At 44.8% G+C, this 27,715-nt stretch overlaps 1 protein-coding gene across 2 annotated transcripts; it reads right to left on the bottom strand.

Moving 5' to 3' along the window:
* Positions 1–738: 738 nt before the first annotated feature.
* On the bottom strand, positions 739–27,624 carry gtf2e1 (general transcription factor IIE, polypeptide 1, alpha). Of its 2 annotated transcripts, none has more exons than XM_064327717.1 (5): positions 27,518–27,624; positions 25,723–26,261; positions 7,686–7,887; positions 3,412–3,668; positions 739–2,755 (listed from the first exon to the last, which is right to left on the bottom strand). In XM_064327717.1, the coding sequence occupies exons 2-5, from the start codon at positions 26,165–26,167 to the stop codon at positions 2,301–2,303; spliced, it is 1,359 nt and encodes a 452-aa protein (XP_064183787.1). In that variant the 5' UTR covers positions 26,168–26,261; positions 27,518–27,624; the 3' UTR covers positions 739–2,300. The 2 variants fall into 2 exon arrangements, with proteins under 2 accessions (XP_064183787.1, XP_064183786.1); XM_064327716.1 differs by having other exon boundaries at positions 27,454–27,615.
* Positions 27,625–27,715: the final 91 nt, after the last annotated feature.

Here is a 27,715-nt window from a genome sequence, read left to right as displayed (position 1 = left end):
GTTCCAATACACCAGACAAGATCAGTAAAGCGTAGAAAAGTATTTGAATCCAAAACAAATACGAATTTGACCCAGGTCTGGTTTCTTTAGACCCACCAGACAGTCGGTTTTGTGTAAAGATTAAGTCTCCCTACAATTGAAGGTTGAACTGAACGTTTTAATCACCTTCAGAAAAATCATTAAGGGGTTGTGACCAAGGACAATACTGTGGCTGTTCGGTACTGCAATATAACACTGGAAGCCAACTGCCAGCCAGAATCTCCAGTAGCAGAGGAATTAAGCAGACTGGCGAGTGTAGATCAGCCTCAGGTGTGTGTGTGTGTGTGTGTGTGTGTGTGTGTCTGTCTGTCGGTGTCTGTCTGTATGTGTGTGTGTGTGTGAGAAGAGAGAGAGAGAGAGAGAGAGCCGCGTGGCTCGCGTTTTTCACTGGTTTTTGGCTATCAGCAGTGGTAACCAGTGGGGCTCTGGTAGACACACCATCAATGGTTTCTTTCCACTAATACATCAAGAGGCACTGAACGCATTTAGACAGTCTCATTTACTGCTAAAACAGCACCTCCTACTTCAAATGACTATGTCATTATCATTCAGTTGGTTTAAAACTGGCATTTAATATCAATTTGATTCTTGGTTCAGATTTTCTTTTTTTTTTTTCTTTAGTGGCGTAAAAGGTGCATGTCTTCCTGCTTAAAGTATAATTCATCATATTCCCAGAAACTCAGATCAAAAGACTTCAAGTCACTGCACAAAAAAGGGACTGTTTATTGCTATTAGTGGCGCCTCTTATTAAGGGCAAAACGAGAAACAAATATACGTGACTAGGTTATGCTCTTTAAGGATGTCACCAAAAGAAAAAAAAAAAAGTTACACAAGCAGAGCAAACGAGTTCATAAAATACAAATGAATCTAAATTACAGCCAAAATAAACCATTTAACTACAGTTTCGAGAACTTTGCAACGTATGTCATAAATACAATAGGCATTGACTTCCTTTAACCACTTGTCAACCCTTTCATATAGTCCTTTCCTCTTCTTCTTATGATAAACACTGCAGCGGTACAGTAGGAAGGAGAGAAGATTCCAGAAACGAAGATGTGTCAGGGAGGCATTGCTCAAACTTGGCCACAGGCAGCAGTGCACGAGGCTCTTCTCTGACCTGCTGAGGAAAGCACATGCAGAACCATGTGCTGCCAGCCCCCCCTCCCCCCCAACCCCACCCCCCATCCCCCACTCCCCAACACTTCTACCTCCAACCCTCTGCCAACGGCTTCCCTTCCCTGTCCATCAAGCAACAGGAAGTGCACTCCGTCTGAGCTCCACAGGGTCGCCGAGACACAGGAGCACGAGAAGGTTACTCAATAACCTCAGGCTCAATGTTATCCGCTTTTCTCCCTTTCAGCTTTTCAAGGAAGGAAGGAAAGAACAAATAAAGGAAAGATAAATTGATAGTAATGAGGGGGAATGAACGCGAGCAAGAATGCCATGTGCGGAATGACCTGACTAAAAAAAAAAAAAAGCATTAACTGTCTCCAAAGAACGTTGTTTCAGAAACCGAGCTTTACATTCTGAACATTGAAAGCAGCACACGGGCAAAGTAAACAGCCCTGGGGGAGCGGGGGAGGGAATCGGGGAAGTGTTACGTGGAACGCCATTTTCTACCAAACGAGCATAGCGTGACCTGGGCCTGGCTTTGGCTTTCTTAAATCTCGGTGTATGAACACATGTAGACCACTCAGAGCACACTCCCCCTTATCAGTCAGAAGCCTGAAAACCTGAAATGTGACCATGAGAATGAGTCATTAAACACTGGCAACGAGAAATAAAATCTGTAAGACACTGCTGGATAAAATCACAAAATGGTGTGTTTCAGTGCATTTCTAGAAAATTGCTAGCAAAGAAAGCACACATCTTCTGGATCTCCACAGCGTTGGGTTCTTTATCCCTCCGTGTGAACAGTATACACCACGTAGACCCCCGTCTGTATATTATATACAATATAAGAGACACTCACTTCACAAAGAAACGGGGGAGGGGGGTGTGTTTTAGAAACGATTACCCAACAGCCACGTTTGTGCCCATCAGAGATGGGAGTGGTTTGAGTGAACGTGTCCAGAAATACCGCACGACGGAATGTTAACTCAGTTGCTTCTGCAAAAATAAACAGCGGTCACTTTGGCTGTAATGGTCATCAGTCACAGAGAGACAGACAGACAGAGAGAGCGAGAGCAAGAGTGAGAGAGAGAGACACACAGAGCAAGAGAGGGAGAGAAATAGAGAGCAAGAGAAAGAGAGAGAGGAGTTCAGAAGAACATGTTCTGGAAAAGGTTGCGGCCCATCTCGATGTAGGCCTCCTTCTCCTGCGGGCTCATCTGCTCCACCAGCTCGGGCCGCTGGCTGACGTCGTGGTAGGAGAACGGCCTCCCGCCCACCAGCACCGTGGGCTCCTCCTCGCCCACCTCCTCGAACTCGTCCTCCTCCTCGTCCTCCACCTCCTCCTCCCTCGGCCCGCCGCGGGGGGGCGGGCGCGGCGGGGAGTCCTCGTCCGATTCGCTGGTGTCGCTCTCCGAGTCGCTGGCGTTGACCGTCGAGAGGTGCGCCGACCCCGCTCCGGCCCCGCCGGAGGCCACGCCCCCGACCGCGCCCCCCGCGCTCCGCTTCTCGTGGATCAGCAGGGCGCGCATCACTTCCTCGTTCTCGTTGGGCTGCGCCTCGCGTCCGCTGTCTCCCTGGCGATGGGCGCCCATGTCCTCTCCCACTGGAGAGGCAAACGACATTATGTCGTCAGGAACACGGCTTCGCCACGACGACAACACAAGCTCGTTACGCAGCCTGACCGCCAAGAAATAAAGGGCTCCATCTAAGCAATTCTTTATTTATTTCTTTTTTAAACTAAAAACAAAAGACTAAATGGAGGAAAGAAAACATGCAACAGGATGAGAAATCAGTGAAAGGAAAACTGAGGCGCTATGCCTTCAAAAGCTACATGTGACAAAATGGTGTACACAGTCACCTAACCCACATTATTCATCTACTGTGATGCATATTTCACATCCCAACTTCCATCTGCAGATAGTATGGCTTTGCAACATGAAGCTTTGTAATCTTTAAATACTGTATCATAGTACTTTATCCCCTCTGTCCCTCTCTCACACACACTCTCATTCTCTCTCTCTCTCTCTAACAGGCATACATTCATTCTGTGATGCCAAACGAGGGAGAACGAGAGACATGACATTACATTTATCTGGCAGACGCTTTTATCCGAAGTGACGTAGAGTTAGTGCATACCGAAGGTCATCAGAACAACAACAAAACACAGGCCTGATGAGGTACAGTACTCATTTTGTACAGAGACGGAGCGTGTGTACGTGCGTGTGAGAGAGAGAGAGACGGGCGGACGGAGAGCCGTACCGTTGTTGAGGGCGTCGGCATCGCTGTAGGCCCCCTGCACGGTGCTCTCGGTGAGCCACACCGGCCGCTCCCGGGGGGCCTTCCCCTCGCTGGCCTGCCTCCTCTGCTCGTCCGGCTCGTCCATGCTGATCACCACGTTCTGCGTGTACATGTCCGCGTACGTGGAGCCCTTCGACGACCACGCCTCTGGGTGGGCCCCGCCCGCCCCGGGCCCGGCCCCCGCCGCCCCGGCCGCCGCCTGCGCCGCCCGGTCCCGGCTGGAGGGAGGGATGGAGGGATGGAGAGGGAGAGGAGGAGAGAGGGGACACACGGGGGGAAATTAAGGAAACGCAGAAGGAGAGGGAGAAGAAGAAAGAGATATGTGGAGGAGAAGAGAGAGGGCATAGCATGGAGGGGTAAAGAGATGGAAGATGAAGTGTAGAGATGCAGGGGATGGGGAAAGAGATAGAATGGTGGAAGAAAAAAAATTAGACAAATCAAAAGCACAAATTTGTGAAAAACCACACTATTTAGAAACAACTTTTAAGGACAACCATATTCCAGTAAACTCCCTTATGACTGAACAGCAACTAAGAAAAATTACAAGACCTCCAGATCAGGAAAACATGTGCGCCTGACTATTTCAAATGAGATGCTTAAATATAGCATCCATTTCCTACAGGAGGCACAACAGCAACTATTTACAGCAGTTATGAGTCTGGACTACTTCCCTGACAAATAGAACCAATGACTAATAAAACTGATAATTTAAGAACAGGGGCAAATTTGATCCCAGAAATTTACCAAGGCATTCGAGGAACTTTAAACTTCCTTGGCGAGCACAACGTCTTGAGCCAAGAGTCAAATGGGCTTTTTATCAAAACACTGCACAGCAGATCATGTTTATACCCTTCACACACTAATAAAGGCACTTGCAAACCAAAACAAAACGGAAATGTTTGCCCGTTTTATAGATTTCAAGAAAGCTTTGGGCATGACGGATTGGCTCTGTAAAATTCCTGAAACAGGTGCAGGGGGGAAAACGTATGACACAATAAAATCAATGTAAACAAGACATAAATTTGGAGAAGAAACTGGGCGGGAAGGGCAAATGACTTCCACCAGGGTTGGAGTGTGAGACGGAGCTACAGTTTGAGTCCAACACTTTCCAAACTTTACATCCAATGAATTGCAAAGACTGCTGGGTCAATCCGCTGCTCCTGGGCTCAGTCTAAAAGACAGAAAGTTCATATTCCTGTTTAACCCCTTAAGGTGATGAATCACCAATATGTGATTAGAATGTTCCCGTCTGAGCACTCCAATGCTGATGTAACGATCACTACTGGAAAATGAAAGCAACAAAGTTCGAGAATACAGACGTAGGATAACATTCCAGAAAAAATAACTACTCAAAGGGGTAATGCAGATCAACTGGTTCTGTTGTCGCTTGCAGAACAACAGCTTCAGCTGAACTGGACCCTGACCAAAACAAATATGGTATTCAATAAAAAAGGTCCAGGAAACTCTTGCCACTTCACACAAAGCACACCGAACGCTTGTGGAAAATGCGTTATGCACCTACCTAGATCTAAAATTCTGCTCAACCATAGTTTCAACAGTAATTGAACTAAAGGAGAAAACCTGAAGGGTAATGTGGCCATAAAAAAACTCAACCAAATTCAACTACCAGTAACAAATGTGGTTAAAACCGCATTGAGCTGCCGGCTCAGCTCAGACACACATTCTTTTCCCCAAATGGGACAAAAACCAAATTAAAACCCTGCATGCAGAATTCAAAGGAAAACAGACAGCAATAAATGCGAGGCAGGACTAGGCCGATAGCCACTCCTCAAAAAGAGGCATACAAATTCTGGATCCGTTTTACAAATACTGACCCCCCTGACCCCTATCATTATAAACCCTGGCTAAAACACTAAGAGATGATTCCAGAAAAAGTCCCCTTAGCCAGCTGGTCTTGAGGCTGACATCACCAACATCCATCAACTCCAAGCATCTTCAGAGGAGCACCATAACACCACAGTACGTTAGCGTCACCTAAGCTCCTAAAACGACACAAGCAAAACTCATTATCTATTAGGGCACAAACAAGTAAAATGGTATTCTATGCGGCCCCAAAGAGAGAATATACCCCCCGACGGAATAACTAACCATGGTGAAAAATGTCGAGCGAACGAAAACACTGACAAAGTACAGACCCTGAGAGCAAAGAAAGGCCATTGAGACTTTGACAAACGTGGCTGCTCAGACAGGGCAGGTTATTCTCACCGTGTCGCCTGCAAAAACTGAGAAGTACAGAGAAGTAAGGGCTTTGTACTTCCCCAAAATAAATCACATTTTCCCTGAATTTGAGAGGCTCTGAAAACGCAGCCAGGCTGTCGATCCTCATGGGAGACACCGGTGGCACAGCACGGGAATACTCTGAGCAGGCTGAGGCGCAGCAAGTCAAGAAATGAGAATTATAATAATTATGACGTACGCTCGTTCATGCATTTCGGTGCTCTTTTTCTTCTTCCCTGTTCCATTCAAACGCACCTAATTTTCTTTCGAGTCAGCCTGTCATATCCAGAATCAATGTTAAAAGAATAAATTATTGATAAGGACCAAAAGTGAGTACCGCGATTCAGGTATTCTCCCAGTAACTTAAATAGTCAGGTCCAAACATTCACACCCAGGCCCCTGTTAATCCGGTCTGATCTTACGTTACTTATATGCCAAGCTTCTACTCGCTGCTGCAAAGACAGGCCTGTTAAACGCTCACAGAACACGAATGAGACCAGGCTGCTGGTAACCTTTCAGTTACCAGGGCCAAAATCAATTGAGGAGATTTGTCATTTTAAAATCCAGCCTTTTGACCAAGAGCTGCTACAGAAATAAAGCTAAGGACATCCAACGGTGCCAAATCGTATTTGAAAAACTCATCGCGGTTATTTCTGAGAAGTAGACAAGGAAAACACTTCCATGTCAACAGTGGCATTATTGCTTGCTTCAATGCACAAACCTGAGCCAATAGCAATTCAGGAATTGTGTATAGATTAGCATATTGCATCCAGGCATATCTATGTCACCGCTACAACAGAACCGGAGAATAGTGAGACATTCTTGTGATCTTCCCCTTAATTTAAGGCATGCTTGGTTTTCCATACATCTTAATCATCTCAACACGTCAAATTTTAACGTCCAAAATCAACGCGTCAACAATTACATTTTTAACCCGTTAAAATTTGACATGTTGATTCTATTTGCCTAAAGATTATATTTGTCTATTTATTGATTCTATTGGTCTTTGCACAGCATTTTTTTTTGTCTTGGCAACGGGTTAAAAAATAGCCACGGCGAGACTTCGTTTTTCAGATGTTTTGCCACTGGTGGCATTGACATCATTGTCTTTCCACATGAAACACACCGCACGAAAACACCGTATTGAATAGAATGCAGACTTAAGTGTCGCTGGTGACTGATTTGATGTCTGAATGGACACGTAAGTGCAGAGATCAGCAACCCTGATCCTGGAGATCCACGGCTTCTACAGATTTGTGTTTTCAGCCTGAAATAAGGGGCCACGGCGGAGGTAATTAAAAGCTGAAAACGGCAGCCCCTCAGGCTCCGAGTGCATGATGAGTTGTTGATCAATAGTAGCACGTAAGCAATAACAATGGTGATAACAGCAGTCTGTGATTTTTAAACAGTGCCGTTGAAGGGTATGATAACAGTGATGTAATAAAGTGCGGGTGTCCGAATGGTGAAGCGTTATTAGTGGATGCGACGACTGAACGCCGATTAACAGCACTGTATGGCTGAATGACAGAATCCCGATTAGCAGTGGTATAAACCATGACAGAATCCCGATTAGCAGCGGTATACACCATGACTGAATCCCGATTAGCAGCGGTATACACCATGACTGAATCCCGATTAGCAGCGGTATACACCATGACTGAAACGATTGACGGATCACCGATGATTAGCAGCGGTATACACCATGACTGAATCCCGATTAGCAGCGGTATACACCATGACTGAATCCCGATTAGCAGCGGTATACACCATGACTGAATCCCGATTAGCAGCGGTATACACCATGACTGAATCCCGATTAGCAGCGGTATACACCATCACTTGAATCCCGATTAGCAGCGGTATACACCATGACTGAATCCCGATTAGCAGCGGTATACACCATGACTGAATGCCGATTAGCAGCAGCGTATGACCGAACGGTGAATGGAGAGGACAGAGCCGAGAGAGCGCGCCCGGCGGGGGGGGGGGAGACACACCTCTGCTTGAGGGCGGGGATCTCGGCGGGCTCAGGCTCCAGCAGGTCGTGGGACAGGTTGACGTCCTCGGTCTCGCGCAGCAGCACGTAGATGGGCTCGATCTGCTCGTTGAAGCGGGCCACCAGCGTCCGGGCGTCCTTCTTGGGCAGGGCCGACTCGTCCTCCTCCACCTCCGTCTGACAGAACGTGCAGCGGAACGTCCCTGCACAGAGGAAGGCGGAGGGAGGAGGGAGAGACGGGGAGGGGGAGAGGGGGGGAGAGAGGAAGAGGGAGGGAGAGAAGGGGAGGGGGGGAGAGGAGGAAGGGAGAGCAGAGGGAGAGAAGGGGGAAGGCGGGAGGAAGAGGGAGGAAGGGAAGCAGATAAGGGGAGGGGGAGAGGATGAGGATGGGGGGAAAAGGAGGAGGAAAATGGAGGGAGAGAGGGGGGAGGAGGAAAAGTGGGGGGGGGGGGGGGGGGGGGTCAGACAGTCATTAATAATGAATCAATGAAGCCGATTAATATATAGGGAGTCAGAAGGGCCGTTTGCCCTGGCTGGGACATGAGTGAATTGCTCATGCATTCTCACTCAGATCAATGGCCTCAGAGAGCATCTCTCTCCAAAGGGAGCTCAGAAAAGCAATACAAAGCAGCCCAACACCAGAATGTGCATGAGAGGATGCAAGAGTGTGTGTGTGTGTGTGCGTGCACGTGTGTGTGTGTGTGTGTGTGCATTTTTCACATTCCTGTTGATTAGGACAAATCAGAAACTTCACCCCTGATCAACGCAAAGGTTAAAGAGTCGCAGGAGCGTGAGGCTCCCAGCCCCCCTGTAAGGGACCCGAGCCGGAGCGTCCAGAGCGCCAGCCCCCGGAAGGGCCCCGGGGGGGCCCCCAGTGACCACCGTCCCCCTGTCCCGCCGCTCCCCGCTTAACCATCCGTCCACAGCACCAGGGACACGGGCTCGCCCCTGACTCATCCGTCATCTCACTGGAGGACACCAGGAGCGGGGAGAAGGACGGGCCCTGCAGGGCCGTCACACAGGCCTGCCCAAGGCCCCCAATAAATCATGAATGACAGGAATGGTAATCATTATAATAATCACCACAGCCATTAGGCTTTTCTTTTATGCGTCCTCTACTTCACAATACATACATAAATAAACAAATATATAAATAAGTAATGAAAGTGAAAAAATAACTCAAGCTATTGCTTTTCGAAGCGTCTTAGGTCTACAATGAACATCCCTTGTATTTAGGCCTATACTGACTCTCTTCGCCCCACATACTTAAAAGGCCGTAAGCTTGGTATTCGCCACTGGACTGAGCCGTTGTCCTCCGTTTAACTTTTTAACATTTACAATTACCAGCGGCGAGAGGTTGTGCATGCGATATGTGTTACGCGTTATTCAAATGCGAAAAAAGTATGAGAATATCGCATTACGTATGACATGCAAATCGGAATGAGCGGGAAATGAAGATCTGTGTGTTTAGATGACAGTCGCAATGGCAGATATCTGATTCCTATCGAATTTATTTTCACAAATTAATGTGTCCCGAAAACGAATCTGAATATCTCTGATTCCATGTTCTGTTACCAGCTTACGCGTTCATAGTACACGTGAGCAAAAAATTGGAATTGGGTCACTTTTACCAGGCGGTGTAAACATACTCTCTCATAATAAACACGTTTTCAACGTACAAAAATGCCAAGTTACTCACACATACAAGACCAGTCCAGGCCTGCCAGTAAAAGTATTGATATCAAAATGACGATGAAGTTACAGTACTACAAACAATAGCTATCTTGCCTCACCGAAATTAAATAAGATGTATTCCAAAGCAATGCTACCCAATATTTCCTCAATTCTTTCAAGTCACTTGTACATTTTTGTACGTTGAAAACGTGTTTTTTATGAGATATCATTTCTTTTTGCAAAGCGTTTTATTAGTGAGAAATGCGAAGTGACCCTGTAAGAAATGGTTGTGGATTATGGCTATCCTCGTGTGAATTTGTACAGTCTGATGAGCGTGTACTGTTTAGCAGTTTCGGTTTGCTATATATATAAAACAGTGGCTGTGACAAAGCGTGCGGTGGCGTAAGTGTAAACGGAACAGAAAAGCAGGTGAAAAATGGCCAGTGTATGTACTCACGGATTTGACGGCCATCCAACGAGCCTCGATTGAGAAAAGAATCAGCAAGCCCGTAGAATTAGAGCTCCCTAGGTCGCATCTTGTGTACCCTGCTGTGCTGCTCCGTTGTCTGGTATTTCGTGGAGATGCACTTTTAGTGTTTGTAAGGTTTATAAGGCATTTTGATAGGCTTATCTGCAGGTGGGAATCCTCTTCGCTGTTTTGCTAAGCTAGAACCGGAAAACTTGATAGTGGAGAATAGGAGGAGACACGTATGTCCCAGCAGGCTTTGCATATGAGAAAATAACAACAGTGTGAGAGAAATTAGGATGAAATGATGAAATTGCATAGTTGAAACAATATGTTTTTAGCAGAATGGGCATGTAGGTGAAGGCTGATATGATCACAGGCTATAGTGCGAAGTAAATGAAGTGACCATGAGCGAGCTTAGTTTCCTTATTGAACGGTATATATAACAGTCTGTATAAAATAGTAGTCGGTAAAGTGGAGGGTTAAGTAACGTGTGAAATCTACTGCACTGATGTGCTTTCCTCATGTTCAGCAGTAGTAGTTATAATTATGAATGAGTCATGATTTTAAATGTAATGTTTTAATGGGGATTTGCAGAACATACATACGTAGTAATTGTTTGTATGCGGCTAGATAGAGAAGAGGGCGAGGTAACATGAATGTAGAAACGTGGCGTTTGCTGATAAGAAGGTGTTGTGCGGTAGCCAAGTGAAGAAATATAGCCTAGTTAGTAGAAATGGCACAGTGGTGAACCAGTGTAACTTTTTAATAAAAGGAATACATTTGCCGTGATGAAATGCATATGGGTGGCCGTGAGTGAATTTTGGTAAAGCAAATATAAAAGCGTAAGAAAACGTTAGTGTAAAAGAGGAAATGATCTGCCTGAGGGCGAGGCGGGATTCAATCCTTTAACCGGATTGTTAGGTTAACCAGTCTGTGACTTTGTTAGTGCAGCACCATGACATTGCTAATGATATTTCACGCATTGCATAGCTAAGAACACAGGCCAGTAAGCACAGAAGAGCTCCCGTTGAATCCATATGGCTTTGCAATATTGTAGCCGGTTAATAACTGAACGTGCAGACGGTACGTCATAATGCAGTGCATACGTTCGATGAACAGCGGGTAGATATGGTGCAAAAGCAATAATTGAGAAGTAGTAGACAATTATTAGTGAGGGTAAGAGCAGGTTAAAGAAACGTGTCCCTAGCTGGGCTTGAACCTAAGACCCTATGTTCCCAAGACTATAACCTTACCCACTAGGCCACAGGCAGATTAGCTGTTTAAACTGGAAATGTTTCAGAGTAAAAAGGTATGGGTATTTTGCGTGTGTATGCGAGTTTTTGATTGGGTCGTGAGGGTGAGGATTTGGCTGATGTCGGTAAAATGTCCAATGGGGAGACATGTTGTTAGTGGGATAGGCGGCAGGAAAAATAAGAATGAGAAGAAGAAGAGAAGAGAAGAAGGAGAAAATGCAAAATCCCCTTTGGGATTTTGCGTTTGGGGCTTTATTGTGTGGACATGTGAAGTTGTTTATGAAATCTGTCTGTTGAAATGGGGTCAGAATGTACCGAATTTAACGTTTTAAAGGGCTGAGTGTCTGTGGCTGTTGTGGTTATTTCTGTGGGGAACCCTGAAAAGTGCCAAACTCTCGGTGCTGTGTAGGTATGGGGCATGCCCCCGCCAAGGCGTAACTTGGCGGGATGGCATACCTGTCATCCCAACAAAGATGGCCTGGTATTTCAAATCATTTTGTATCGAAAATTCTGCGACTGTCAAGACCACATATTTGAATGACAGAATTCAAGCTTTCATCTCCCGTACCCCCCAACCTCCCCTCCCCAACCCCCCCCCCCCACACAAGCAGCACACAAAGCCACAATTCCCACAGCTAATGACTCACCGAATCACACAGTGTGTGCTGGACCTATTAAACCGCAACGTAACAGCAGAACTGCATAGGTATAGGCTATATGCTGTAAGAGGGACTACATTCGTATACATACTTTTAAAAAAAACCAGCTTTCACCCAATCTCAATTGAAAATGATCTAAATGGAAGCCAAGCGGCACTTTGGGAAATACCCAGAAAACAAATGCAACCAAGAAAAAAAGTAATAATAATAACAATTAGTTTCCCATTCATTCAGTGTCACTTTGACAAATTCTAAAAGCACTTTACCGCACTGTAGTCAAAATAACACGTACAGCCGGTGACATTTTGTAGTAGAAAAGGGGCACCGCAGGCATTGGGTCGATCGACACAAGACCCTTCAGAAAATCGCGTGCGCGCAGACTTGTGAAGTGACAGCCCCCCACAGCAGACATGGTGGGGGGGGGGGGGGGATGGATAAGCAAGTCGATGACAAAAAGGAAGGGGGGGGGGGGTGGAAACACACAAAAAGGCCGATTGCATCGCTTCCTAAATACAGAAGCCCTGAAGTGCAGCCGAAGGGGAGCCGATTCTTTTCTTCCTTGCCCTCAAAGGCAGAACTTTCATAACGTTTCATCTGAGCCCAAGCAAGGTACAGCGTCACATATACCTGGATGTACGGACGGACAAATGGGTGGTGGGGGGGGGGCGTCAGAACCCCTTCACTCCTACAAACGGTGCTCTAACTGGAACGAAGGCAAACCGAAGAGCAAAAGCTTTGAGTTTGTGTGGGATCGCCCCAGGTTCAAGAGGCCACTTGGCTCGACATTTCCCCTCCCCAAAGGAGAGGACCCTTTACATTATAGATCCTTATGTTCACATAAAAACATATGGCTGGATACAAAAGTACTGGGACAGCTGTGTCAAACTGGTTGTCGATTTTTTTGACTCGACTGAATGGCAGTGTCGTAATACAGTTCAATGTCTGTTTAAAACACACGTAAAATAAATGCAGACATTGTGTATTTTGCCTTATAGTCAATGCTTTCAAAATGCAAATTTGATAAGTACAGAGGGAAAGCAACGAACTTGACACAGCCGTTCTAACACTTTTGCATTTAACTGCAGAGGTGAGAGACAGGCTACAATCCTCTGATATTATGACGCTACAAGATAATATGCGTAATTGTGCTCAATATAGCACGATCCTTTGAGAGGCAACAGACGAAGCAGGAAAAGCTTTTCGCAGACAGAACTGCATATTAATTAAAAAAGAGAAACGGACGTATGACTCATATTAATAACATTTTTAGAGGTTGCTCATAAAGAGAAGCTGCCATATGCTCGATGTCACAGGATGGAAACATAAAAAGCACTTTGTCTGTAATTGCACACGCTGTCTTTCTGCTATCAGAAGGTAATCACAGGTTGCACGCCGAACAAAGTGGATCAAAAAAAATGCGGCTCGTCCAATCAGAATCCAGGGCTATTAGCAGACTGTGTTCCAGAACATTCGGAAGCAGCAATCCTGAAATCAGTTTTCACAGCTTCAAAAACATGGAAGTCGGTCTATATTTTGGACCTTATAATATAAAAATCTTTACAGGTGCTTCAAAAACTCCTCCAGCTCAGGGTTCGGCAATCGCCTGGATCATCAACACATCGTACCGCCCGGTTGGGAGTGGGTGGGTGTTTGGCTCTCTCATGAATGACAGGTCACTTTTTGCTATTTTTATAAACAGTCTAGCCTAGTTAGTCAAATTAATACTTTTTATTTTATTCTATTATTAGGAAATAGCCTAATTATATAGGCCTAATATGCGCCAATTACAGGATTCAAGGTATGGGACATCTGCTATACAGAAAATAAAAACTAATGGAGAGAACAGCACACAAGAGCTCAGAACACGACTTTATTCCTTCAAGTCCGATACCATCTAAATTATCGCACATGACAGTCAGGATTTATAAAGCTACAGGGCGAACAGGCCAGGTGTTAGCCTAGTAATCAATCAGTCAAATCATTCCCTAATTCAGTTCTAGGTCCTATATTACCTAATTAAACAACAGAACAAACAGCCCCCCCCCCCCCACCCCACTTGCAATATGTAAGACAAATGATCTTACTCTGGTGACCATGGTGGAAGATAGTGCCTTTTCATTTAGGAATACGGTCTATATTTAACGAAGGGGCCAGTCCCTTCGAGCAATGGCAGCCAGCACCACTGCAGTCACCTGTTCATTTTTGCACACAGTGAAATTATGGATTGGATGTCAGTTCTAAAACTTAGCACGCATAGGCCTAACACTTCTGGAGAGGTTATGCCTAAAAACAGAAAATACTAAATCAACACAGGACCACGCTTCTCAAGAAATTTAAAATGCCATACCGATTTACAAAAAAAAAAAAAATACAATAAAATCTAGCCCCCAGAAACCGTCAAAAAGTCGACTAAGAGTGGAGATCGCCAAAACCTCACAATGAGTCCTGATCGCTCAAAGCGTCATTGATCGGGAAAACCCTACTCCAGCTTTTTACCGTGAGGTGTGAAGAGTGCTCTCGAGGTGTGAAGAGCAGAGGTGGGAAGTATATGGGTTAGAAGGTAAGTCTTGCTGTGTGTGTTTCTTCCACCCATGAACTCCGCCAGCTGATTACACCAATTAGTTCTACCTTCTGGCTGCAGAATTATGCTAATTAGCTAATCCAGGCGACTAGAACAAAGTACTGGGAAGGACATCATTTTTTATGTTTTTAATATGGCATCTCCAATCACACCTGAATTTGGAATGTCCAGTTCACAAACCGTGTACAAGTATGCTCATATGCGCTCATACTGCCAGACGCTTCTTTTCACACTGCAGCCGCAAGCCCCACACACGCAAAGCAGGGGTGGAGGAAGCCCATTCATATGTTCACGAGAGAATGGAACGGCCGTGAGGTCACAGTGACTTTGACCTTTGACGACCAAAATCTAATTAGTTCATCCTTGAGTCCAAGTGGACATTTGTGCCAAATATGAAGAAATTCCCTCAAGGCAAAAACATGTTTTGTATTCCCACAAGGCAAAAACTTGTTTTGCGAGGTCACAGTGACCTTGACCTTTGACCAACAAAATCTAAACAGTTCATCCTTGAGTCCAAGTGGACGCTTGTGCCAAATTTGAAGAAATTCCCAAGGCGTTCCTGAGATATCTGATATCTGTCTGAATCCTGCGTCATCCACATAAAACAATTTATCAAGGAATATTCCAGTCTGTGCAACTCTTTTTTGTACCCACAAAAAAAAAACAAATCCACTCCCAGCCTCCCATGCAACTCTGCCAGTGAACAATTCACCAAGTCAGTGGTTCCACTGTAAAAAGAGAAGCAGACCAATTCTCTGATTCTACTAAGGAGTAAAACAGCACTGCATACAATTCCCCAGGATGAAACACAGACACAGAGAGACTGAGATGAACAGACACAGAGACTGAGAGGAACAGAGACTGAAGACTGAGAGACACAGAGACTGAGAGACACAGAGACTGAGGACTGAGAGACACAGAGACTGAGGGGAACAGAGACTGAGGACTGAGAGACACAGAGACTGAGGGGAACAGAGACTGAGGACTGAGAGACAAAGAGACTGAGGACTGAGAGACACAGAGACTGAGGACTGAGAGACACAGAGACTGAGAGACAAAGAGACACAGACGGAGAGACAAAGAGACACAGAGACTGAGGACTGAGAGACACAGACTGAGAGACAAAGAGACTGAGGACTGAGAGACACAGAGACTGAGGACTGAGAGACACAGAGACTGAGAGACAAAGAGACAGAGACTGAGGACTGAGAGACACAGAGACTGAGGACTGAGAGACACAGAGACCGAGAGATAAAGAGACACAGAGACTGAGAGACAAAGAGACACTGAGACTGAGAGACACAGAGACTGAGGACTGAGAGACACAGAGACTGAGGACTGAGAGACACAGAGACTGAGGACTGAGAGACACAGAGACTGAGGACTGAGAGACAGAGACTGAGAGGAACAGAAACTGAGAGACAACGAGACAGAGACTGAGGACTGAGAGACACAGAGACTGAGGACTGAGAGACACAGAGACTGAGGACTGAGAGACACAGAGACTGAGAGACAAAGAGACACAGGACAAAGAGACACAGAGACTGAGGACTGAGAGACACAGAGACTGAGAGGAACAGAGACTGAGGACTGAGAGACACAGAGACTGAGGACTGAGAGACACAGAGACTGAGGACTGAGAGAGAGAGATTCTGAGACACACAGACACAGAGAGAGACACAGACACCAGGACCGGGAGTAACAGAGACTGAGGACAGGGACTCTGAGACTGAGACACAAAGATAATGACACTGAGATGCAGAGATGAGGAGACCGAGTTGAACATCTTTACATAACTGGCATCATTTATTTATTTTCCATAACTACCACATTCCTCCTCCTGCATTCATCTTGAATGCTTTTTATCATCTATCTTATTCATTATTCGCCCTCCCAGCCATTCCACCATTTTTCTTCTCTGTTGCCCCAGTGGTTTGTACATATCATTAGTTTTTTTTGTTTAACCCCCTTCTGTAGCACCCCCTAGTCTGAAAATGACAATGTAAATAAAATGGTTACTATTCTTGAACCTGAAAGGCAAACCTTGGGTGTTGGTTTTCCAAGAGTCAGAATCACTCTACATATTACTGAAAGAAAGTAACAATAGCTCAAACATAGTGGGTTATTTTTATTTTTTAATTTTTTGAGTGGATACTGATGCATGTGGCTGTATCTGGTGGGCTTCGAGACACAATGATACCACAACCACAATAATGGATAAATCCTAGTTCAAATGTGATGACAGTATCACCAAAAATGAGTATTCTGCATTCTTTCTTTTTTTTCTTAAGTTAGGCACGTTTCTAAAAAGGCCATTTGCAGACTCCAAACCGACAACTGGAAACCAAATGACATTACTGAACTTTAGTGGTACAAAATACCATATATTTTATACTATATGGTCATGAAAAACTTCTGAAATTGGCTCGCTTTCCCCGTTGTCACTGCTTGGCCAGTACTGGTCAGAGAAGCTTGTAGTTGAGCCCCAGAGAGTCCATAGAAAGTGGAGTTAATAACATTCCTATGTACACAATACTTTCGCTGTGCATGCGTTGGCGAAACAACAAAAATACTAATTCCCCCAGAGAATTTCTCAGCAAACGATGGACATTCTATCGATGATACTCTAAGTTAGCACATTTTGGGGACTAAAAATGACTATGGGCTTTGTTCACTGGATCCTTCGGCGTGATAAGAATATAGACTTCTGTGATTTTTGTAGTCTTAACTTCCAAAAAGCAGAGAACATAAATTCATAGCTCAAACCAATATTCCCTGCCCTCGCGCTCGGTCCTGTAACACCTAGAACATTCCATTATCCGAGAACGTTTTCGACTGCCCAACACACGCCCCCGAGAAAAAACGGTTGGCACACGCCCACGCAGCGCGGGGGCCAGGCCGAGCGATCGGGCCCCTGAGATCCCTAAATCTGTGCAAAGGTTGCGAAGCTCCCCCAGGAGCTTGCATGGAATAAAGTTGGCCAATTCTCCCAAGGATCGGGTTTTCATCTAAACATTAAGAAATGTGAAATCTTGGCACTTAAAGAAACAGAAAAAAAAAACAAAATTGATGATCAGTGCGAACCACATACTATGAACCTGGGCAGAAAAAAAATCCAAAATGAATAATGAAATTGTAAACACAATTATAAATGATTTAATGCATGGCTTGGCAGAGATTTAACACTATTTGGCAGAACTCAGTTAGAAAGAATAGATAATTGTTCATTAATTGTTCATTCGAAATTCCAAACTGAACAATTAATATTCTTGATTAATATTCAATTAATGTACTGCTATATAAAACGTTGTCTGGAAAAATAAACCACGTAAAATAAAGATGTAATCAAAAATAGGATTTGTTATTCAATGAAACTATGAAGAAAAAAATGGATTAAACATGTTTGAAAAAAAATCCTTCTAGTTTTTGGAATATACCAAATTTGTTTTTTCAGAAAGGGGGGTTCTAAATTATCTGTAACTCTACCCAGTTGCTATGGGAAAATTACCAGTTAATTAACTGGCAAACTTCCACAGGCAAGCATTGCTTTACCGGTCCACTCAATTAAAGCACTAGAACTACTCTCCACAGTACTCTCCACTCTCCTTCCTTCAGAACAATAAAAGCGTAAAATGCGAGATTGCTGCATATACTGTTTTTACACTAAAATAGAACATTGCAGCTCCTAAAGAATAGACACGTGTAGTGAATGCTATCCTGATGGGATACCGTCCTTCAAATTCCTTTTCAACAGATTTTAAAATGACTATACAAATATTTAGATAACTGAATTTCTTAAGACAAAAATTTTGGTAACATACTCAAAAGGTAAATCTTAAATCAGAAAGCAATGGAGTTCCATTTTTTTCTGATTTAAGAGGGGTTTTTTTTCAATGGGGTTTCAAATACATCACTCCTGTTAATTGGAGAAAATGTTGCTCTCTCCCATTTAATTACCACATCACAAACAAAGCTAACTGATAAGCATAAAAGAAAATACGGGCTGTTCAAGGGCGAGAATAACAGATGAAGCAAAAGAACGATCTCGCTCGCCTGGTTCGTCGCCATGCCCACGCCACCCCGCTTTCCTCCGGCTCCGCCCCAAAACGCACGGGCGAGGAGCAGCTTCCTGCCCGGGGGCTGCGGAAAGGCGGGTGACGTCATGATGCAGCAGGGCATTCTGGACCGGGGCCAGGCACGGAGCGGGGGAAAGATGAATACATAAATAAATTACCCTCCGCTCAGTCAATAAAACTTCATTTGTCAGTACTTGTCAACAAAAAGCCAAACAAGGAAGGCCTGCAGCTGGAGCGGGGGGGCGGGGGGGTGGGGGGAAGAGGCGTTACGCTCGTGGGGAGCGTTAGTCTAGGGCCCTAAACCTGCTCGCATATAGGTAGCCAAAGTACTCTTTTGGGGGCGTGTGCACACATACATTAACACATGCACCCATTTTTAATTTTTACAAACAAGTTTTCTGTCTAAAGAAGAAAGAAGACTAGATTGGTCGAGACGTATTACGGAATGTCTTGTAGAGTGCAGGTCGTGGTAGCTATTGCTGTTCGCTGTCCGCTATAACAGGGAACCAATCGTACAGTTTCTCCTCAGGCCGCCTAACAAAACACAGATGGAATACTAAATAAGGAGTGACATGAAGTGTACTGGTTATTTTTATTTGCTCTAAACCACAAGCCACGATTGCCCCTATACCAGGCATTATAAAGCTGGCAAGTTGTCAGAAAGTTCTGCAATTACAGAAAATGTCCATCATCACATATTAAACCATCTGGGCAATCAATATACATAAACGTGTACTGAATATATCAAAAACACCCAAAAGCACTTTCAAAGGATTTATCCCTAATAGTAACAAGAATTTACACAATATCGTTCCTCAGGAAGAATCGTTAAAGGGAGTGTATTAGTACAGTTCTCAGGAACGTTGAGATGGTGCACGTGTCGTCGAGTGGTGAGAGCTGTGGTGTTCACAGCATAAAGCCATAACTGATGTACTGAAAATACAATTAAATGATGCCAATTTTGAGTCTGAGGTTTTATAGATTTTTCTCCATCTGCGGAGGGGCTCGTGAATTCAGCGAAGGTGCAGTGCCTCCACTGTTAATACTTGGGGGAAATGCTGCATACTCTAAAAGTGATGAACCAGTAGCTTGAACTGTGGTCTATACAATATGTAGTATTATATCTACCCAACCATACTTTTGAGGCCCTTATTCAAGACTGGAGAGCCTCCATATTGCACAATACTTACAAATGAGCACTTTGATTAAGCCTCAAGTGGAATCAGAGGCTGACAGATGTATATACACACACACACACACACAGGCATGTGCACACGCACACACACACAACCTGCCAAACACTGCTCCTTTTTGGCAGACGCTCTGTTGAAATGGATTCATGGAGGCTGATAAATTAACTGTGTGGTTCTGGCAGGACGCTGGCAGGGAATTTATGTTGTTTTGGGCTGTGCCATTTCTCCCTTAGCCTCGGGTTCATTATCGGTAATAAGCCTCTGCTGGGGGGGGGGGGGGGAGGGGAGAGGCCTGGTGGCAATGTTTGTCCTGTCCACAGCATACTCCAGAGCTGGGGATAAGGCTGCCAGCTTGGACAGAAAATGATATCCGCGGCTCTTGGCCAGTGGTGCCGATGACTAAAGAGCAGGTCGGAAAGGTCCTTATTATTGGGGCAGTCATTGCCATGGCAAGATTCATCATTTGGCCAGGTAGCAGGCTGCAGCTAGCAAGGCAGCTATTGACGGTTCATCAGCGCGTGTCAGCACTGCTTTGTTATCTATGCTAAGTGCCTAAACTACAGCAACGCTAAGCACGGCAGCTAAAATTAGATACGTGCTGCAAGCTGGCTAGCAACCAGAGAACCCTGCAAGGACAGTTCGTGGAAACGGTCCCATAAAACTGGCCATCTGCCCAACATTTAGGAAAAAGCTGCAATTTACCTCTGTAGCTGAAACAGAAGACGGACCAGAATTACTTTGCAGGTCAAGGTATCCACGCACCTCTGCGCGTTCATTCCGTCGGTCCCTGGTAGTGCCAATACCAGATCCTCTAGACACACCAGATACAGGCTGAACAGCTGGTAGATGCTCTCATAAAACTCCCTCAGATCTTCAAATGGCTGGCCATCAGAATCCTTGACCTTTACGACATCATTCTGCAGACTTCAGCCACATTCTATAGCCTCTCTGGACACTGGGCTCCATTTTCTAAACACTTAAGGTTTGCAGTTAGGTGATGTATGTTCGGCTGATGGATATCGCTACGTTGTCACCAACATTCCATTATCGCTCGGGTCGCACATAAAATGTGTCCATCCGTAACCCATAAGAACGCATCTCTGAAGCGGAGTCCGTAATGGCGTCTTTGTAGTCCTCCTAGTTGGCAGCATGAAGGCACGGAAACATTGTAATTGGGTTCATCAAACTCAACAAATGTGCGGTCTTCCATTTTATTTATTTTAAGGTTAGGCTAGTTGATGACTTCACACTTCGGTAAAGACAATTGCAGGAGATGAGACTGTTCGATAATACTATTGTCATGACAACTGCTCAATACAGTTTAAGTCTTAACGATGGGCACAGCGATTATGGCGACGATGACAAATCGTCCGTTACTCCAGTACAAACTAAAAGCCGTTGTGACCGACCGTCAAATGAGAATCACCTGTGGCAATGATCATACATCACCAAACTGAAAACTGGCCTTCAGGCTACATTCACACTGCAGCCAAATCCAATTTGTTTTTTAAATCTGAAATTTAGGCCCGACTGTCCACAATCTTATTTGCAAGTGATAAAATCAGGCAGCGTAATTCATTTGTCTTCATATCTACATTGCTTGCCGTGCATTCCCTCTCACCCTTAATACCACAGCAATATAAAGTCACCAGGCAACATCAGCGATGGAGGAGGTTGATATGTGCATTTAATTTTATTTAGTTTGTTACTTTTTGGCGTTTCGCATGTGATGTGTTGTGTTGCGAGTGACCAAGAAAAAAAAAAAAACCTTTGAAATCAGATCTGAGCAGTCAGACTGCGACGTATCTCCAGAAACGCCATTTGAATCGCATGTCAAACCGCATATGCACAGTTCCCTCCAGAACTATGGTAACAGGAAAAGCCTTTCCAGGACTTCACTTCAGCCGCTTTCAGCTGATCTGTTTCCAGGGTTTCTGTCTTCAGTCTCCCCTTCAGTAAGTTAAATGCACTATTGAATTTAAATCAGTTGACTGACTTGGCCAGCCCAAAACTTTCCACTTGATGCATGCCTTGGTTGCAGAGGCAGTGTGTGCGGGGTCACTGTCCAGCTGCAGGATGAAGCATCAGCTGAAGTCAGTTTTTTTTTTTTTTTGGCAGGCAGTACATAGGCAGACAAAATCTGTCTGCATACCTCCAAATTCATCCTACTCCTGACATCCTCCATTACATCATCAATAAGGATGAGTGAGCATGTTCCAGTAGCAGCCATACATGTCCAAGCCATGACATTATCTCTGCAATATTTCACAGATGAGGGAAGGTGCTTTCAATCATGGGTTGCTCTTTCCTTTCTCCACACTTTCAGCTTTCCATCGCTTTTGGTAAAGGTTTATTTTGCTCTCATCTCTCCATAAAACCAGACCTGTACCAGAACTCTTCGAGCTAGTCCCTGCACTTCTTGGAAAATTCTAATCTGGCCTTTCAATTCTTGCGGCTGATGAGAAGTCTGCATCTTGCAGTGTAGCCTCTATAATTCTGCTTTCGAAGTCTTCTGCATAAAGTGGCATGTGATATTGTCCCCCTCCGAAGACTGCTGGTGATGTCACAGACTGTTGCTTTTGGGTTTTTCTTCACAGACCATCGGATTCATCTGTCATCAACGGCAGTTGTCTTTCTTGGCCAAACTGTACAGTGTTTGAGTCCACATTGCTTTTGTTGTTTTTCAAAGACTTTCCAAACTGCTGTACTTGATAAACCCAGTTCCTGTGCCATCCTTCTTAATGTAATCTTCTGTCCTCCCATCTCACAGATTAGCTGTTTTGCTGTTTTTCAGCCAAAGCTTGTCTGCTGGCCTTCTTGCATGCCTTCTGACTCCAAATGCCATCTCCAAAGATGAAAACAAAGGCTAAAACCAACACTACGACAAAGATCTTTTATGTGTGAACAATCCAAGCAAAACCTCCTGAGCTACAGTTAACACCTGTCAGTTCACCACAAACTTACTTTCGCACATTTGAAAAGGTGGGGGGTCAACACAAAAACAGCAGTTTGTGAAGAATGGTAAAACTAATACGCATATAGCCTACTCTAAATACCATGGAATAAAAGCAGATTGCCTGTACTTTCGTCTCATTCATCTTTTGATCTCAAATACAAATGTCTTAATTATAGAACAAAAATAACAAAATTTCACCCATACCTTTGGAGGGCACTGTATGCGGTTTATATCTCATTTTTAAAAATTGGATTTTATACAGTACTTTGCTGCTCAGACTTAATAAACCAATTGGATTCCAATTAGATATGCAAAAAATCAATGTGGCCTGCTAGTGTGAACACAGCCTTACTAAGCTGTCATTCCTACCACTGATGCCTGAAAGATTACATTGTTATGCACCTCCCAAACAAATGCAACAAGGCCAGAGTGTGTGCGCCTATTAGTTACTGGGAGACGTCACGGGTACGACCGAGCGCGACCGCGCGTTACGGTTCAGGTGTAGTCCGTCTGGGAGACACGTGCTTATCGTCTCTCGCTCCGCTCAGCCAATCCATGGCAACTAAATAATTCCGCGGGAAATGACGGGAGAGAGGCCGAATCTCGGGTTCGATTAATTATACATGACGCGCCACTGAGAGGCGCATACAGACCTCCCAGAATACAGCAACCCACAGAAACCAGGGACAGAAACTGAACACAAGAGAAGGTGACCACGGGTCAGGAAAGCTGCTATACGACTGTGAGCATCCATTACATTACTATTATGAGCAGTAACACAGCAGGAAAGAAACTGCAAGCGATAATGGGCTCGTGTACATGGCTCCAGAGAGCAGAAATAGTTTACATTACAGACATACTTCTATACTTAATATATTTATATGACCGTATTCCACATTGGAAAAGACCAATTAAAATTGAAAATGTCACTCAGTCGGATTCGAACCAGACACTTGCTCAACCACTAAAATCCACAACCACTGTACCACAAACAGCCTCTGCATCAAGAAACAATTTCATTTTGCACTGTTTAACATTTAACTACTGACGGTATTGGTCACAACATAGATGTAAACCAGTTACTTTCTTTTACAAAGCTGTCTATCATCAAAACTTAAATTGGGTTTTAAATCCATTTGAAAAAAGCTTCAACAACAGCTTCTGTACAAATACGTGGGAATGTGTCAACGGACACTCCAATTCACCTATTAATCTCATAATTTAATATGGAATAATAATGACTGGGCAGGTCTATAATTTTAAATGTATTTTCCAAATGACAATTAGACCATGTATATACTATAATTCTGCAGTGCAGTGTTTCATACACCTTCTCTTATAAACTCACAAGGAACTGACGTTCCTCCCCTTTGGGGAAGGTTCTGTCTGAAAGATAGCGTGGTTTATGCTGGGTGGAATATCGCATTAAAAGGCAGGGAATTCACCCACTCAGTCAGTTATCAGGAGACCTTTTTCAACAAAGCGATTGTAAGGGATTGTACTTGCATGAAGGGACAAGAGGATTCCTTTGCAGTCATGTCTATATTGATCATCTGCATGTTTCTCAGTGAAGCACAGTTATCACCCAGCAGCCACTCCCAGGGCCCACTGGGTGATGTAGTCCTGAGCACTGGGGAGTTGGGAAGGGTGGAACAGAGACCAGAACTTTGAAGGCCAAAGAAAGAAAGATGACTATCTGAAGAGAATAACACCTGCTAACTTGGTCCTCGTGGAGGAGGAGGAGGAGGAGGAGGAGAGTAGGAGTTAGAGGAGTAGGAGGAGGACAAAATGGCTAATGGCTGCAGTTTGCAGCTCCATTAAATTTCTCAATATATGACAGCAGGCAAAAAATCTGGGGAGGGTATAGATTACATGGAGCCTCCGTGTGGCTCCTCCATTAGCACATATATGGATTATGGAGATATGGAGAGCAGGTTTATTTCCCTTAGTCCTTCATTAACTGCACTACACTGCCAGGAGACTCTTGGGCTAATGGGGGGGAGGGGTGTTGAACAGCCTCTCACAGGCCTATCACAGCTACCATGGAGTAACTGTGCCTTAAAGGCTCATCCCTCCACTGTCTCACATGTCCCCTAGCAGTTTATTTTCAACTGGCTGGACAAGCGCACCCTTTCGCCTGAGGTACAGACGATTTTCATGCAAGATACAGGATCTCAAACACTAGTGCACAGATTCCGCCCAACCTGGTCATGCAGAGCCACAGAATGCACTGGTTTTTGTAACCAGAATTTACTCTAAAGCAGCTGACTAAACAGTTAACTCTCATTGCCTGATTTCTTGTGCCTGTATTGTTTCCTGTTTTTTTTTTTTTTTTTTTTTTTTTTTAAACAAAAGCTGGCAGACCATTCTGCTCTCCAAGGCCAGGGGTGGGGGGCCATACTGCAGAGAGTGAATATGTGGAAATGTAGTGTGGGGGAAGGGGGGGGCTGTGTGCTCTAGACATCACCTGGAAGACAGCAGTGCTGCAGGTGGGAGCGGAGCACAGAATACAACACTGTGGCATGAGGACTTGACAAACCACCGCTGCACCCTATTGCCACCTACTGTCCCCAACATATATCACATCAATCAGAGAGCTCTGAGCCTGTGTTCATAAGCCACTTAAGAGGAGCAGTGCTGATCAGGGCTCCCTGTCTACATCCTAACCGTATCTATGACTATCAAACAGGCAAACCGGATCCTAGATCTGCACTCATATTTTGAGACACTGTATGAATACAGGCCCTGGCGTCAGACGCAACATCCACTCGTACCTTAGCAATGTTGAAGGCCTGACGCCGTAACACATACAGACAGGCCAACCAAACATGGCGCAGCTCAACAGAGGTTCACCGTGGCAACACACAGGTCTGAACCCAGGGACAGCTAAAGCCATTCTGCCACAGTAGGCAAGATGGTCCACCAAAAAATTCGCCTACTATCCTGAATGCAATGTGTGCATTGTTATTATGTTTACATGTTTACCTCCTTCCTTTAGTACCCCAACCAGACTAGCGCCAACCCAAGTTCACCACCAACATCTCCTCTGCCTAGGGACGACCCAGTCTGAAGCAATAATCCAACATATCTCAATGAAATATTGGTTATTGCAGTACATTGCAATGCCACTTCAGATCAGATTGCCTTTGTGGCACCGTTACCCCCGCATTTCCTCACCGGTCATGGGGTCAAAGAGCTGGTTGGCTTCCAGGTCCGTGAACGTCTTGGAGCAGCAGGGGCAGCGGAAGGAGGCGCGGTTGGTGGAGTCCCGCTCGTCCGTCTCGATGCGCCGCCGCATGTGGTCCAGCTTGTACTTGACCACGTTGACCAGCAGCCGGTAATTGATGAAGTAGTAGTTGTGGCGCGTGGTCTTGCCGTCGGGCGCCGTCTCCACGCGCATGCGGCACTTGACGAACTTGTCGGCCTTCAGGGTGTTGAGCACGGAGCGCAGCTGCTTGCGGTCGAACTTGAGCAGCTCCAGCATGTCCTCCTCGCGCACGCAGGGGTTGCGGATGAGGATGTCCAGGGCGAGCGCGTGCTCCACCCCGTAGAAGCCCCGCACCACCTGCTTGGCCAGGCGCTTCAGCGCCGCCGGCACTTCCGTCAGAAGCTCCGGCTCCATTGGACACGCCACGACGTGCAGAAGACAGCGGGAGGGCAAGCAGGTGTGGGAGGAGGGGGGAGGTTCTTAAAAGATTCTTCTGAGAAATGGGTCCCTGCATTGAGAAGAAGCAGCAGAAAGGGTTTTTAATTTCAGTTCCATGCTTCCAATGGCTGAATAAAAAATGAAACTATCCTGGAGAAGTGGCACACTTCATCAACATGGGAAAAATCAACAATGGGAAAGAAAAAATAAAGTGCCTAACAGGGTTCAGGTAATGAGGGTAAACCTTAACTTATTGAACATATTTTTTAGAAGCGGGACATGATTTTCCACAATGCAGAGGAGCCATAAGTGAATAACAGGAAGACCAGAAAGGCTGTTTATGGAAAATTGGATGGGCCCAAACAATATTGAAGTACAGCGATAGTTCAAGTTAACCAGTTAAAACGGGCAATTAGTTTAATGATGGAATGGAATGTAATCGACCCCAGGCCACGAACAATGCTATGAATACGAGGTGAAACGCTTTACAAACATTATTTAGCCAAGTGTTCTGCGGAAGTATAAACATGAAGTATTGTTTTCATTAAACAACTCGGGTTAGAACTGTCAGTCTGACCAAATTAAGTTCAACCCAAAATAATGTAATGTAGCTAACTACTACCAACCGGGTGATATCAACATGGAATTGAAGTTTTTTTTTAGCTCGCTGTCACATATATAAAAACATCACATTCAACTAGATGATCAAGTTTCAATGGAATTTTTTTTTTTTTTTTGTTAACATGAACCAGTCCAAAATCACAACTTCTGTAGATTTCAGCTAAACTGAAGTTACTTCTCCACACTCTAGCTAGTTTTCAAAAACAAAGCTAAAGTTACCCGTTTAAATGTTTATCTCGGTAGCCAACTTTTAACCGCTTTCATAAACTAGCTAGAACATGTTAGCTAGCTCAATGGCAGGCATAACTATTTAATGCTAGCTAGCCTACAAACGTTAGGATAAACTACCGAAGTGAACAAGTTATATTGGCTGAATTAACAGCTAAATACATACGTCTAGACTGAGGAAAGCATGAGGTTGTCCAGAGGTGATAGCAAGTGAACGGCATGTTTATTGGGTAGCTAGCTAGCTAGCTAACTACACTACACTACAATGAAACGATAACATTAGACTAGGTGGCTAGCTGGTTATCTTGTCAGGGACATACGTCGCCAAGCACCTTCACGTGAATTCCGAACCTCCTTTGTGCAATAGTTATGCGTTTAACACAGATCTGAAATCGTTACTGAAGTATACTTGCCTGTAATTCTTCACTTTAAACCCATATAAATGCACGTGTGGTACTTGTAAGTTTCGCTACCTACCACCACAAGAAAATAGTTCGGCGTGTGGACACCGGAAGTTGTATCCCCAAAGCTAGTAATGCAATTTTACTATTCAATTTATATCTGAATTTAATTACAAGTTGACCAATGGAAAACCTTTAAAGGACACGGAATCGGTTCGGCTATTTGACGGATGGCACATAAAGCCAATTAAATTATTAAAGGTTGGGCTCTTTT

This window comes from Anguilla rostrata, chromosome 3 (genome assembly GCF_018555375.3).
Source record: "Anguilla rostrata isolate EN2019 chromosome 3, ASM1855537v3, whole genome shotgun sequence".
Taxonomy (NCBI): domain Eukaryota; kingdom Metazoa; phylum Chordata; class Actinopteri; order Anguilliformes; family Anguillidae; genus Anguilla; species Anguilla rostrata.
This window is presented reverse-complemented; position numbering and strand designations above follow the sequence as displayed.